The sequence below is a fragment of the Pygocentrus nattereri genome, chromosome 14 (assembly GCF_015220715.1).
Source record: "Pygocentrus nattereri isolate fPygNat1 chromosome 14, fPygNat1.pri, whole genome shotgun sequence".
Classification (NCBI taxonomy): Eukaryota; Metazoa; Chordata; class Actinopteri; order Characiformes; family Serrasalmidae; genus Pygocentrus; species Pygocentrus nattereri.
The window spans coordinates 27,705,124-27,721,179 of NC_051224.1; the positions used below are offsets into that span (position 1 = coordinate 27,705,124).

A 16,056-nucleotide genomic window follows, 5' to 3' on the forward strand; every position below is an offset into this window, starting at 1 on the left:
TAAGATCTGGTTGTCACGTTTGCAGATGTGACGGTACCTGATGTCTTGGAGTCTGTAATCCACACGCGGTCCCCTGGAGACAGGTGGGGGAGATTTCTCGCCCTGTGTCTGTGGTCGTAGTTATTCGCGTCCATCCATCTTCTCACTCTCTCTCTGCTTTGCACTGCTCGTAGGTCTGGGATGGCTGGATCGAGCATAGCAGGAAATGAAGGCACGGTGGTGCGTAGCCGCCGGCCCATTAGCAGCTGGGCTGGGCTGAAGCCGTTGCTCAGGGGAGTGCTCCTGTAGGCCAGCAGTGCACGGTACGGATCAGGCGCTTTTTCCAGCAGGTTTTTGATGGTTTGGACGGCACGCTCTGCCTCACCGTTGCTTTGAGGATATCTCGAGCTGCTCGTCAAGTGCTCGAACTCATACTCTGCTGCGAATGCTGTCATTTGGGCACCTGAAAACTGCGGCCCATTGTCTGTGATTAAAGTCTCAGGTATGCCATGACTGGCAAAAATGGACTTGAGGTGCACTATGACATCAGCACACCTAGTTGGCCTCAGCTGCGCGACCTCTATGTACCTAGAGAAATAGTCCACAACAAGTAAGTAGTTGGTGTTCTTCAATGAGAACAGGTCGGCGCCCAGCTTCTGCCATGGCCTGTCTGGCAGCTTGGTTGGCATGAGAGGCTTGGTTGGGTTAGTTCGTTCTTTGACGCACGCAGCACATTTCAGCACCAGCTCTTCAATCTGGCTACTGAGCCCCGGCCACCACACTGACTGCTTAGCCCGCTCACGACAATTGATTATGCCCTGGTGCCCCTCGTGAATCTTCTCTAGCACCCCATTCCTCATCACTGAGGGAATCACTAGTCTAGTGCCCCGCAGTAACAGTCCATTGTGTTCTCTTTCAGCCCAGTAGGGTCTTACCAGAGAGTCCAGTCTGTTGCGATCTGGCCAGCCCTCCGCGCAGTATCTCATCACCTCGGAACAGATGCTGTCCTCACTCAGCTGTTTGCGCAGTTCTGACAGGTAAGCCTCGCTTGCTGGCAGGTTTGCCAACACAGAGTCTACGTAAATGTTCGTCTCTTCCATCAGGCCGTCGCCATCTGTCGCTCCACCAGGCTTCAGCGGAGCCCGGGAGAGCGTGTCTGCAGTCGTGAGGCTCTTCCCTGGAACGTGTGTGATGGTGTACCTGTATCTCATGAGTCTCATCCTGAATCTCTGTATTCTAGGAGGGAGTGTGTCCAGTGCTTGTCCACCTAGCAGGCTCACGAGGGGTTTGTGGTCGGTCTCCAGCTTGAAGTGAAGGCCGATGATGAAGTCTCTGAATCTTTCGCATGCCCAGGTCAGGGCCAGCGCCTCTTTTTCCACCTGAGCGTACCTCTGCTCCGTGTTCGTGAGTGCTCTGGATGCGTATGCCACTGGCGCCCAGGCGCCCTGCTGTTCCTGAAGGAGAACGCCACCTAGCCCGTATGATGAGGCGTCGGCTGAGATTTTCAGGTTTTTGTTTGGGTCGTACAGCTGCAGCACCGGGGTGGACGACAGCTCCTTTTTGAGACTGGTGAATGCTTTGCTTTGCTCTGGGCCCCAGTACCACTGGTTCTTTTTCGACAGCAAGTCCCTCAGAGCTTTGTCTTTTTCAGCAAGGTTTGGCACGAATTTACCTAGCTGGTTCACCATGCCCAGGAAGCTCCTGAGCTCGCTGATGTTCTGTGGCGGATCCATCTCTCGCACGGCGCGTGTCTTTTCAGGGTCCGGGGTCACTCCCTCTGGCAAGATGACGTAGCCGAGGAACTTCACCGTGGTCTTACTGAATTCACATTTGGCTATGTTCAGAGTGATGCCTGCCTCTTGTGCCCTCTGCAGAACTGCGTGCACGCGGGAGTCGTGCTCCGCTTGCGTGGACCCCCATATGAGGACATCATCCATGTGGCAGACGACTCCTTCCTGCCCCTCGGTCACCTTCACCATTTGGTTCTGAAAGTGTTCCGGCGCAGACGAGATGCCGAATGGTAAGCGGTTGAAGAAGTAGCATCCGAATGGGGTAATGAATGTAGTGTAGTGAGCACAGTCTTTGGTCAGGGGGATTTGCCAAAACCCCATGTTGGCGTCGATCTTCGAGAAGATCTTTGCCCCTGACAGCATGCCAAGGGTCTGGTCGACTGACGGGAGGATGAACTTTTCCCTGCATACAGCTTCATTCAGAGGGGTGAGGTCGACACAGATTCGGACCTCGTCTTTGTCCTTCTTTGGTGCCACCACCATGCCGGAGTACCACTCAGTTGGTTCTTCGATCCGGCTGATGACTCCGAGCTTTTCCATGCGCTGGAGCTCCTGCTTTACTTTTCCCATCAGAGGCAGTGGGACACGTCGTGGCGCTTTCAAAGACACAGGCTTGACGCCAGGCTTAAGCTTGATGGTGTACGGCTGTTGTACTAGACCTAGCCCATCACACAACTTCGGGTATGTCTGCTTTACTGAGTCCAAGTCTATGCTGTCTATCCTTGCCACCAGTCTGAGGTTGACTGATGCAGGTCTGCTCAGTAGAGCTGTGTTCAGGTGTTTGACTATGTACAAATCCTCTTTGGTGTGCTTGTCCCCACTGTGCAGCACTTCTCTGGTTACTCCAACGACAGGCAGTGGCAAGTGCCCAGGCCCAAACAGCACTTTGTTGCCTGGAGCGAGGCTGCTGGATACTCCTCCATATATCTGTCTATACGCCTGCTCGGGTATGACAGTAACGTCAGCCCCTGTGTCTATCTTGAATTTCACATTAGTGTCTCTGATCTTTAGGTCTACTGTCCATGCCTGCTCGCCTGCATCTACAATGCCAAGGAATATGTTTTTATCTGCGTCTTCTGAGACTGCACTCACACGCTTGGCAGACTTACAACTTTGCCGTAATGCCCACGTTTCCCACAGTTATGGCAATCTGCATTCTTTGCAGGGCAACTGAATTTTGTATGAAATGGCGTCTTACCGCATCTCTGGCATGGCTGTCTTGCCCCCTGTGTGTCGTGCTTATCCTTGGTCTGCTTCGCCGGCTGCTTTTTGTTTTTCCAGGCCGGTCTTTTCCCTTTGTCGCTGTGCACTGCGTCCACTGTCGCTTTGTTTGCATGCGGGTTTCCCCGGATATCCATTTGTTGCCGTTTAATGTCCTCCGCTTGCCTGACCATGTTGATGGCTTTCGCTAAGTCCAGCTCTCTCTCCATCTGCATTTTCTGTGAGAGTGCACAGTCTCTGATGCCCACCACGATTCGATCACGTAGCAGCTCCTCGCGAAGTGCTCCATATCCGCAGTCTTCCGCGAGTGCATACAAGGCTGTGATGAACGAGTCTGCAGATTCTGTTGGCTCTTGCACTCGCATGTTGAATTTGGCTCGCTGGTATATCACGTTCTTTTTAGGTACAAAAAAGTTCGTAAAGCTGTCCTTGACTGAGCTGCATACGAGTTTTTGTTCGTCCGTTATCCGCAGCCATCTCAACACATCATCCGCCTCGTCACCCATGCAGTATATAAGCGTGTTCACCTGGTTAGCTTCCGACGACTTGTCCAAGTCGCTCGCCACTCGGAAGCGTTCGAAACGTCTTATCCATTTTTCCCAGTCTTGTGGCTTTGAAAAGTCGAAGGATTCCGGTGGATTTATTGAGAACGTTGCTGAGGCGTTTGCGCGTGCTTGAGCCTTTGGCATGGCTTGCTGCTCCCGCACTGCCACTGGTTGCTCCTCTTGCGACATGCTAACTTATGTTTAATAAACTACTCGACTAACTACACTAACTGGACTTCTGTACTACTATCTTCTCATACAAACACACTCTTCCCTACTCTTTTCCGACGAGCCACCTCTGACACCATGTCGGGTTGGGTTCTTTAGTAAAACACAAAAAGGACGAGACCGGGTTTTGGGTGACTCCGCTTTACTCGCATGCAGTCCAAAAAACCAAAACATTCCCCGGAGTGCATTCCCCTCTCCGACATCGGAGTTCCCCCACAAGACATCCCCCTCTAGTGTCTTGCACATAGATTACACCACAGCTACAAGTAATCCGATGCAAAATAACGCGCATGCGTGGAGTAGCACTTAGAGTAAACGTTACCATGATAGCGAACATCACGTGAGGTCCAGTCGTGTTGAACAGTATAAACCCTATGACGCGTTGCACAGACCGTACTTACACGTTCCGATTAGAATGTAATCGGATTCAGGCGTATATACAGCTGTTATTCTTCTATTTAACTGATTATTTAGAGGTTTACCCACCTCGTTCAATCGGATAGAAATTGTATTCCGAATGGCCTCAATCGGACTAGACTATTCCAATTGAGGTGTTTACATGGACGTATTCTATTCCGATTGAGCTATTAGTCAGATTCTTAACAGATTATTAGGCTGTTTACAGTGCTGTAGCACTGTGGTATGACACTAAATGTAATGAAGTCCAACTTTGTGTAATTTATTTTTGTTTGCGCAGTGCTGTGAAGTCCTGTAGGCCGTGAATGAATACAACTTCAGGAGAATTGAAGTTTTATGTAGTTTTTATTTTCTTTTGTTACACATATCTGAACTGAGACACAGTAGTATGTTACTACATGTCTTATATTTGAGACTACAGCTCCCTTATCTATTACAAAACCAATTTTGTGTTTTGTAGGTTCAGTATTACTGCCTAGTATGTGAGTGAATAGAACTCCCTAACAGTTTTCTCTTGCCCCAGCAGTTTTTCACATAAGTGCATTTAGCATAAAATGTGTTCACCATTTTAATTGTAATGTTTCACTTAAAAATCCTTAAAAAATGTGATTAATCGCGATTAAATTTCTTAATCGTTTTACAGCCCTAATATATGTGTGTATATATATATATATATATATATATATATATATATATATATATATATACACACACACACACACACACACACACACACACACACACACACACACTGATCAGGCATAACATCACCACCTCCTTGTTTCTATGCTCATTGTCCATTTAATCTGCTCCATTTACTATATAGGTGCACTTTGTAGTTCTACAAATACAGACTGTAGTCCATCTGTTTCTCTGCATACTTTGTTAGCCCCCTTTTACCCTGTTTTTCAGTGGTCAGACTCCCATGGAAGCTCACAGAGCAGGTACAATGTGGGTGGTGGATCATTCTCAGCACTATAGTAACACTGATGTGGTGGTGGTGGTGTGTTAGTGTGTGTTGCACTGGTTTAAGTTGATCAGACACTGCAGTGCTGCTGGAGTTTTTAAACACCTCCTTATCACGTCTGGACTGACAATAGTCCACGAACCAAAAATATCCAGGCATTGTGACCACTGATGATGGACTAGAGGATGACCAGCACAAACTCAGCAGCAGATGAGCTGTCTTCTCTGACTTTACATCTACAAGTTGGCCTGACAATGTGGGAGTGTCTAATAGAGTGGACAGTGAGTGGTCAGTGTTTAAAAACTCTAGCAACACTGCTGTGTCTGATCCACTTGTACCAGCACAACACACACTAACACACCACGACCACATCATTGTTACTCTCCAAGGGAGATCAATAGACTGATCTCTCTCTCTCCCCACTTCTGCACTGTGCTCTTTGACATCCTGAATCCAGAGTTACAGTTTTTTCCCATTCCTCTTTCTATGAACTTTATTAATGAATGTTCTGTACACTGCATTGCCACCATTTGTTGACTTATTCCATTCAGACCACCCCACACTCTCATTATAACAGGTGGAGGTGGGCAAGAAAACAGAACTAGTAGAGACAAAAATATGACTTGCCTTTTTTTGTTTGTTTTCTGTAAGATCGTAAGAACATTACAAAAAATTGTACCTATATACATTCTCAGAAGATTACCAGATTGCACTCCTGGAATATTTGTCTTTGCAATTGAGATTGAGGCAAGTATTCTGAGGAAAGTTTATCTAACTTAAAAATGTCACAAGAACATTAAGAAGATTACATATTTTGAGCTTTTATGGAATAGTTCAGGGAATCAGCATTACCACACCCTAAAGAGAAAGTTAGGATAAGTTAGGGGAATGTAGTCAAAGTAGCACATAATACTAGTAATACGAAACCATGACAGCTCTGGCATATAAATGCCTTTTTGGCAATTATATGTTGTAGCTGCTGACTCAGCATATGGGTTGTCTGAATACAAGAAAATAAACTAAACATGTTTTTTGTACATCTGTCATTATTACAATACAATGGTGCTATATGTTATATAGTCATGGTAATGTAAGTAAAGTACATTAGTTTATTTCCTTTATGATAAGGCTGCTATTTGTTTGTGTTCATGTGTATGTGTGTGTTTGTAGATTCGTGTGCGTCCAGATGTGCAGGAGTTGAGACAATGGCAAAAAGAGCTCCGAGAAGAAAATTGTGACATCGCTAAAACAGTGCAGGAGTTCTGGGCACACCAGGAGAGCAGAGGTCAGAGGAAAACAGATACACTCACATATATATGTATATACACACACACACACACACACACACACACACACACACACACACATATATATATATATATATATATATATATACACACACACACACATATATACACACACACATATATGTATGTATGTGTGTGTATATATATATATATATATATATACAATGTAAATAACTAACATAAAAACTAACATAGTGTCTCTAGAAAGAGATGCTGGAGGACAAACAGGTAACGCAGTAATGTGATACATATTTTTTTTTCTTTACTCAACAACAAACATTACAAATAAGCAGTAGAACAGAATTAAAGAAAGACCTGACCTACTAGCAGTTTTATGTTCTAAATCAATATAAACAGTAATTACCTTAGAAGACGTGTGCTAGCTGTCTGTTTTGACATGACAGTATTTTGTTCATGCTTGGGGAATTCTATAGCTTTTTTATGAACAACTTGCTCATTTTAGAGGATAAAGCATTAGTGGACAAGTGGCTGCTTAGTTGTTTCTTAGCCAACTATATATATATATATATATATATATATATATATATATATATATATATATATATATGTTTGCTGTGAAGCTTATTAACTGCTTATTTGTCTTGAGGTGTCACTTGGGTGGAGTGCTTTGCTTTAATCCAGTAGGTATCACTTAAACGCGTGGGAATCACTGAAGGTTGTACTAGCCATATAAGCATTTTTAAGACGGCACCTGATTACAGTTAAGCTTTTGTTTATTGTTTCTATTAAATTGTCTAAAGTGTCGTAATGTGCCATCTGTCATTCATTTGTTTGAGCAGACCTTATAGGGGAATGAATAAATGGTGTTTGTGTTTAACCACCCTTTTTGTACTTATGTTTATAACTCATAGATTGCTGTCATCCTTAGTTTGTGAGTGGTGTAGTCAGATATTTTGAGCTTATAAGGGGACTTGCACCACTGCTCACACCCTCATTTGGCATCGCAGGATCATTGCAGGTGACAGCTGGTATGTAGGTGATAGCAGGCCTTGAATGTTTGCTTTAGATTTTAGTTTTTAGAAGAAACAGTGGCTAATTGCACAGCACGGAAGGCAGGAACAGACACTGTTACTGTGTGGTCGTGATTGAGTTGCTGTTTCTCCTTTTTTCTTTTTCTTTGTCTACCTATTTGTACTGATATTGAGTTTTGCTTGGATTCTTATGTTTTTTATTATTATTATTTTTGCAATGTCTGAGAAAAGAGAGGAGCAGATAAGAGTTTTGACAGAACAGGTACAACGGCTGCAAGGTGAGAATGTTAGGTTACAGCAAGATGTATACCTAGGGACCATGAATTTTCTAGGTTTTCTGGTAATGCTACACATGATGCTTTAGGAAAAGATGAATGGATGGAAAAGGCACATAAATATTTGAATGTTCACTACATCACTGTAGCAGAATAAGCCCTTTTTATATATGACCTTGATGGTGAGGCTAGAGCTGAAAATAAGTTTTTCGCTGCTGACTGTGGTGTTCTTTGCTTGAGGGTAGGAGGCCCCATATCCAATAACCAAAGTGGGACTTTGGTAGGCACACGTCCTGTGGAAGATGTTAGTATGAGTAGCGGCATACTTGTTCCTTCTCTGTTTGATACAGGTTTCATTTTGACTACCATTACTGAGAGTTACTTCTAGAGATGGGATCCTATATCAGATCCTATATCAGCACTGATGCTTTCTGGAAACACAATAAACTTCCAGCAGAGAAGTCAAAAGGTTAAAGGAACTACAGAGAAGTTGCTTAACTTCATGATACTTGATGACCAACAACTATCTGTAGTAGAAAATGTAGGATTTTGCAGCTGGTTGGAGCACTTAGAGCCCAGGTATAATCTCCCATCCAAAAAATACATTTCAGAGACAGCTATACCTGAACTGTACAACTGAGTATAATCACAGTTAGCAGCACAGTTAGATGTTAAAGCCATGAGCTTCACAACTAATATTTGGACCTCAGATGTGAGCTCAATGTTTCTCATAAGTCACACTGTACACTTGGTGAACTCTGAAACATATGCACTACAGAGGTCGGTGCATCATGTGAAAAGTTGCAGGGGGTTACACACCAGCAGTTCAGTTGCAGCCTCTGTTACAGATATGCTTAGTGATTGGAAGATTAAACACCTTAAATACACGGAATCTGTGTCAGTATCGGCAGTTGTGTGTTGGAATTGGGCATGGGTATATTGGTTGTAAAAGACTCCATTGATTCTGTTGTACAGCATCAGAAAGATTTGGTACCAGGCCTTTTAGGTTTTCATGCGTTGCTACCAAGAGTTGTTTGGAAACATGGTGATATTCTGTTTCATTCTTCTGCTGTACCAGATGGCTGAAGAAGGGTGGAAGTCAGCCTTGACTGAAGACCAGGTTTTTGATCGCCTCTCCCATTCTGGAGTTGTTGGTTAAGCTACTGTGCCATGGGGTCCAGCTAGTAGTGCCTGCCAGGTCCCTTCAGTTTGTTACAGTTGCATCAAGGATTAGTTCCTTTCATTTCTTCTGTGTTTTTAGAGCCCTCTCCCTAGGACTGAGGGAGTTCTTTGCCCCTTAGGGCTACTTGTTTCTAGTATATTTCTTGCTGTAAAAGGAGGTGAGATTCACGTACTGGTGGTGAATGTAGGGACTGAAGACCGATGGCTAAAACCCCATATGGTATTAGGACTTTTTTCATCTGATAGATCATTGGCCTACAAATCCAGCCTTTCCTTTTTGAGCAGTTTAGCGATAGTGGGCGTTCAGTAGCATACATATGGTCTGTAGAGTCAGTAAGTCAGCTAAGTTTGGAAGTCACATGACTAAACCTGACTGAAGAACAGCAGGGCGAGGCTAGGCTATCATGCTGTTTTAGCAAGAAGGAGTTTTAGGATGCACTGATGTGATTGTCCAACACAAAACAGTGTTAATGAAATTATTTCTCATTGCTTTTGCCAACTGAGTTTTCAGTATGATATGGTGAAGGCACATATACAAGATTTGCTATTGGTAAATAGGGCTGGTTCATGAGTAGAGGAGTTGGTAGACAGGGCTGGTTCATGAGTAGGGGGATTAGTAGACAGGGCTGGTTCATTAGTAGGGGGATTGGTAGACAGGGCTGGTTCATGAGTAGGGTGATTGGTAGACAGGGCTGGTTCATTAGTAGGGGTGTGGCGATGGGGAGATAGGCCTGTTTCAGTGGTAGGGGTGTTGCGATGGGGAAATGGCTGGTTCAGTGGTAGGGGTGTGGAGAAGGTGAAACAGGGCTGATTCAGTGGTTGGGGGATGTGGAGACAGGGATGATTCAGTGGTAGGGGTGCGAGGATGGGGAGATAGGGTTTAGTATGAATGGCCTGCTAAACGTTTGCCTGCACTGATTTTAAGAGGAGCGAAATGTAAACATTCAGATTTTTCTGTGAAGATATTAAGTGACTAATGTAAAAAAATGGAGAAAAAGTAGACTACTTCACTGTGGGCTAAGCCAACAGGGTCATTTTTACCACTCACAGACTACACCCACCCCGTTTGTGAAAAATGGGGTAATGCTGTCGCTGTGTCTCCTGTCTTTCTTTTTAGGGTTCAGAACCCTGTTGAAATTGTCAAGATTTTTCTTATTATTTTTCTGCCCTAAAATATTCTGGCCAGACCAAACCATAGGTCATAGAGACATGAAACTTGGTCAGTACGTAAGTAGTACTCCCTCATGCTACTCAGGCTCATGACATAAGCCCAATCGGCCTAAAGGGGGCACTGTTACTTTCGTGAAGTAGTCCAAGTTTTTTACCTGATTCTCATGTAATTGGTGTCAAAAATTTCAAAAGAACCTGAACCTAAATAATTATCCAAAAAAATTTACTTTTGTAAACAGTATGGCTGCTGCATGCTAAAGAATCCTTCTGGAATCATTCTAAATAATTCATAATTAATAAAAAATTCTGGAACTGGAGAATCCTTCATCCAAACTTGACAGACTTATTCAGTAAGAGATTCTGAGTTAATGTTTCAATTTTGGTGCGCATACATTGCTAACAGGTGCTGTGAATGTTGAAAAACTGTTCCTCAGTGTTTGTACATCCAGTCAACCTGAGATTTTGGAGGTAGCATCTATTACACAGACTATAAGTGACTCTCTAAGGACAGTTCTATATATTGAAATGTATGGCTGCCTTCAGCCAATCAGCATTCTTTAGGCTTTGGACAATCTTTACATCATGAATCCAATCATGAAGGAACTTGGGTGTCTCTATGTAGGCACTTCCTAATATGCATTGATGTTTCAAAAGATTTGGCTACTTAGGGATGCTATTCATGAAAATAAATCAATCATTACGTGTTACATGTACATATTATTATTTTTGGTCATAACTATGTTGGTCTAATGTAGTACAATGTGCAAAACAAATTTCCAATTTTTTGTAATCATTAACAGTTTGTAAAACATACTTTTTGAAGTAGTCTCTGGGTTTTGATACAAATGTTTTGAAATTGGTCCAGAAATGACTTCTTTCTTTTTCACTATGCTCTATAAGTTAATCACAGTTCACTGCAGACAGGGCATTGCTATCTTAAATTGCAACTTATCAGTCATTGAATTGATCATCTCAAACCCTTAAACTGTTGTGTATATTGAGACTCTGATAGAGTTTGCAAAATGTCATCCAGATTGGCCTTTTGGTGCGTTTTAGCACTCAAAAACACATAAAATAATTAAAAAATGCTATTACAATGTTATTGCAAAGTCTAATGATAAACAATTGGTACTGTTTGATTTACTGCTTACTAACTTAAATACCTTTGTAATTACATGTTATGTCAAAAATGTAACTGCTTGTCTGGAATTTTGGCTTATTTGTTCAAAGAGTACAACGTGTTATACAAAGGTCAAAAGGACTGAACAAAACACAGTGAACATCTTTGTTGAAGGTCCTTGATCAATAATCTTAACACTTGGAAACCTTTTTACAAATTCTCACCCACTTTCACTTAGCACCTCGATGCTAAAAGGCGCCCCTTTTGGGTGCATTGGCCTGTATTATGGCATGCATATCAAAGGGTTAAACATGGAGAACCAAATCACTTTACAAATGCAACTCTGTGAGTCTTTCTGTCTTTCTGACATCTATATTACAATCTCTTGCATGTTCTACAAACCTTTATAGATCAATACATATGAATGTAAAAAATGTGTAGTATTTTGTGTAAACACCACTGCTCATTGTTTATGGCAAGTGAAAGCCTTTTGATACATTGACTTCCTGTCAGTTCTTTCTCTCTGCATATAAATAAGACCCAAAAAGCATTACGCCTTGTTAGGCCTAATTGGTTTAAACAGTAGAAGGACTCTCACTGCTGATGCATTCTTGTACCCACTCATTGCTGCTTGCAGCTTTAATCTTTCTTTCCATTTTTGGAAGCCAGATTTTTCTTTAGGAAGCTGAGATGTGATGCTCCAGTAGCACTCCTCACTGGCAACTCACTGGTAGCAAGTACTGTTCATGCCTGGTTTGTGAGCAGGATCAAACCATTGATGTAAATGTACATTTTAGAGCTCCTGTCAGTCACAGGCCTTTTTGTTTCCAAAATTACAAGCAGAAACATAGGGTATGTATACATAGGGCTGTTTTCTAGAAATTTCAAAGAGTAAGGTCCCAGAGTCCTGGTTCTGTACTTTCCTTTAGGCTTGTAATTGTCAGTTCTTAACTCTTTATTCATATTGTTCTTATGCTATTGTTTACTATCCCATGTCGACCAGAAGGGGATGGGCTCCCCTTGCTCAAAATAATGCCTTTTTTTTAGTTTACTCATTGCTAATTCCTACAGGCTAGAGCCCCCCCCCCCACACACACACACAATGCTCTGAGGTCAGTGGTGAGGGCTGAGTGCTTCCTCCTCTCAGGCTATGTTAGGCTGAGGTAACTCGGGGATTAAAACTTGTGATCTCCAGATGGTCAGGCAGTTAGACAGTTGCACTACCTAAGAGCTATATAGCTGATAGTTTATAACATTTAAATTTCATGGCACTAGAGTGGCACAATTGTCCAACTTCTATTATGATTAACAGATTTTAGCTTGAATCTTGGTGGCAGGCCTGGGTCATCCCATGGATTTTATGAGGGCATGCTCGAGGGCCCCCACAAGAAATTATGACCAAATCTTAACAGCTGCACTGACCCACAATGGAAACCAGAGTTCCCTGTTAATGTATTTCAAATTTGAAGCTCCAGATATTTAAAAGATGTGACTTGATGACCTGTAAAAGCAAGACCTGATGCCCAGACACCGTAGAAGAAACCCATTTCCAAAGAAAACACAAATAGCACAAAAAGTCAATCCAAGTTTTAAAAAATCTAAACTTTTCATTTATTTGCATTTCCTAGGAACTTTAAACTTTTTATTGAGTTAAACTTTTTGTATATGAAGAATAGTTTTGAATAGATTTGTATGGAAAAAGTGTACTGTTGGTGAACTGACAACTGACATCTACTTTAGACTGCATTGTGAGCATAGCTACCCGTGCACTAAATTTAATTAAAAAAATCAAACCATTGATCAGGGCTGAGGTGGCACCTCTAGAGAGTATGCTAGGGTTAGATTTGCTGAGGCTTTTCCATGTTTTGTTGTTGCATCTCAGCTGCCTGACACATTTGGAAATGGTACTGTCTGTCAACTTGCTATTTTCTTCATGCAGCCAGTTCCTTTTCTATAAAATGGATGAGAACATAACAGTATTATCTAATAATGGCATACACAGTGCATGATGTAACCTGGTTAGCTTAAATGTCATTGAATACACAACAAATAAATGATAAGTAATTTAACTCACATTAATAATTAAGAATTTACTTTAGTCCACATTAAAAATATTCTATTTAAAAGGCTTGTTTATATAATTGTTTATGTGAGTAGGCTAACTGAATGAGAAGATGTATTTTAAATCTATAATGAATTGTACAAACACATGGCCTTCAAGCTGTGTAAGAACAGGGGCAAAGAGTGACATTAATATATTTTGATTTCCTGATATACAGCTTATTAAATAAATCATACACATTGCAGTACTACCTAGACCACAAGACTTAAGCGCACATACAAATTCAGGGGGCCTGCACATACTGGCAAAGGCCTACAATGAGGAGCTTCTAGACAAAGAAACCGTGTTGCCCAACCCCCACCAGTCATAATACACACAGCCCTACACACAGGCACAGAGCACGTGGGGTCATGACAGCTGAACTGACATGAGTCTGTAATAATGAGCTTGTTTTCCTTTTACCTTTATATCAATAATCTGAAAATGAGTTTTGGTTAGTGAGAAAAAGTACTTTGGAAAATGGCAGACTTTGCTGGAGCTCTGGCTACTGAAGCAGCAGCTTTTGGTTTCGATTTGCCACAGTCTTAGATGGAAGATAGTGGATATGTAAAGTCCTTTTTTAACAGCTTTGTGCTCTGAGCTTCAATTTCATTACAGCATTCATGTATAGCTATTTTCTGCACAAAGTGGTACCTCTCTAAAATGCAGGAGAGCAGCTGTGCAGTGGCCACGACTTTGGCACCAGAGACAGAGTGGACAGTGGCCGATTGGAGCTCTATGATCCTGAACTATAAAGGTGGTTGAAGGAGAATAGTGAGTCAGAGTCAGGGTGAGTGCCTACCCCATCAGCAAAGGACAGTATGTGCAGTACCTCTGTTTAGTAAATCATATCAAAATGCTTATTTATGTCACATTTTGGCAGGTTTTCCCAAACAAAAAAGTCAGTTTTTTTTTTCAGGTAAACTTTGTTTTGGGTGGCTGGTATCCTAGTCATTATTGAGATGAGCCAGTGACTTGATATTCCTGGTTGTGCCCTTGGGCAGAGAATATGTGAAGAAGATCAAAAGCACTTTCTGCTTGAACTATGCTCCCCTACAAATTGATTGACCTTATTTTATGTGCTCTTTTCTTTTGCAGTTGGGTCGGAGTTGACCAACATTGTTGATGACTCTGACCAGCTTGGTCAGTCTGGTGTCTTGATCCAGGTTGTGTCTCCAACCCCTTACAACACACCTGCACCACACAGCTCTCTGGAGGGTACTGTCACCCCTAGTCTGCTCATCATGGAGTCACAACGTGCCATATCACACAAACAACCTCTTCCCAACACAACCGACCTGTTACAATGATGAATGCAGCATTAACAGTTTGCATTATGAGTCAGGGAGGAGTTTAGTACTTTCTCTCATGATAATCCTTGCCACATTTGGTTATATAATGGCTTTTATGCCATTATATATGTTTTAAGTATACAAAGATGCTCTAAAAATACTAATGTGCACTAATGTGCACTAAAGTCTCACACACAGTTTAGTTTCATTCATTTCGTTTCTGGAATAACACTGTATGCTGTGCTTGTAATATATTACCAAGATGATACAAGATAATCTGTTTATAGTTTGTAGATTTACACCTGCATTCTAAACAGGAAACAGGGACAATGAAAATGATATCCCACATGCTTCCATGTCCTGTACAACAGGATGCCATATCGAAAGAAAGGGAAACACAGAAAATTCTGCCATGCGAGAAGAGCAGATGGTGTACCTTATCTCACCCACTAAATAACTGACTTAATACAGTACAGCAAAATTGCATGAAAAGTACTATAATATTCAAAACCATAATAAAATCTGTTAGTTTGCCCATTGGCTTCATAGTCGTCATTTGACCATTGAGATATGGTCTTTTGTGTTTAAAGATCTGATCAGCAACTATTTTTATCCACTGTATTACTCTGTACCGTAAATAATAGTTAATTATCCAACTACGAATTGGGATTAAGGAGGAAAAATTTTTTTTCTTAATCTGGTACATTTCCTATAATTACCACAACTTATCAGATATTTGAAAGACAGCAAATTGAAAGATGTATTTGGACCAGTCCTCTCATAAATTCCTTGCATGTTGATTAAAATTCTGAGCCTAGCTAATGTAAAAAGTGTCATTGTCAATGTGTGCCTCAGTTCGAAGGGATAAAAAAGTAATACAATTAAATTGAATAAATTGATATATAAATCCTGTGGCCAAGACATGTTTTGTTTTATAGGACAAAGAAATGTGCAGTATAAAATCTCTGGGCTGTGCTACATACTAAGCTTAGGCTAAGCCCTTTATGAGGAGATGTTTGCTCATGAATTATAACAGCATCAGTAGTAAATGAAATTATTTTATGACAACACCTTATCTTTTTGGTGAGGAATGCTTTCTTGTGCTCCAAAAATTCTACAAACTCCAATTAATAACTGCAAAGATAACACTTTATTCAATTATTGTCTGGACTCTTTCACAGAAACAGTGAACTTTTTTTAATTGGGGAAACAAGTTGTACATAAAGGCATGCTGTGTCACAGCTATGATGAACTGGCACTGTCCCTAATTGTCTGAAGATAAGACAATTAAGGAGTGGGTCATATAGACCACATAAAAAAAATCAGGTCTCAAGATATACATTAACATAGATGGGGTCAGGAATACCAACTTCACAAACAGTATAACGTGTAAATGTCATGTAATTATTGAACAGGAGGAAGATGTACCTGGAACTACTGTCTTTCACTTTCTTCACGTTCAGCCTCAGA

General features: G+C 41.7%; 1 protein-coding gene across 1 annotated transcript in view; it reads left to right on the plus strand.

The window, feature by feature from the left end:
- iqck (IQ motif containing K) overlaps positions 1-15,894 on the plus strand; it is a 67,624-nt gene extending 51,730 nt beyond the window's left edge. Inside the window, exons 7-8 of the mRNA XM_017717021.2 lie at positions 6,318-6,432; positions 14,393-15,894. Of these exons, the coding sequence (XP_017572510.1) occupies positions 6,318-6,432; positions 14,393-14,604 (327 nt within the window). The 3' untranslated portion in view covers positions 14,605-15,894. The remainder of the gene's footprint in view (positions 1-6,317; positions 6,433-14,392) is intronic.
- The last annotated feature ends 162 nt before the right edge of the window (positions 15,895-16,056 follow it).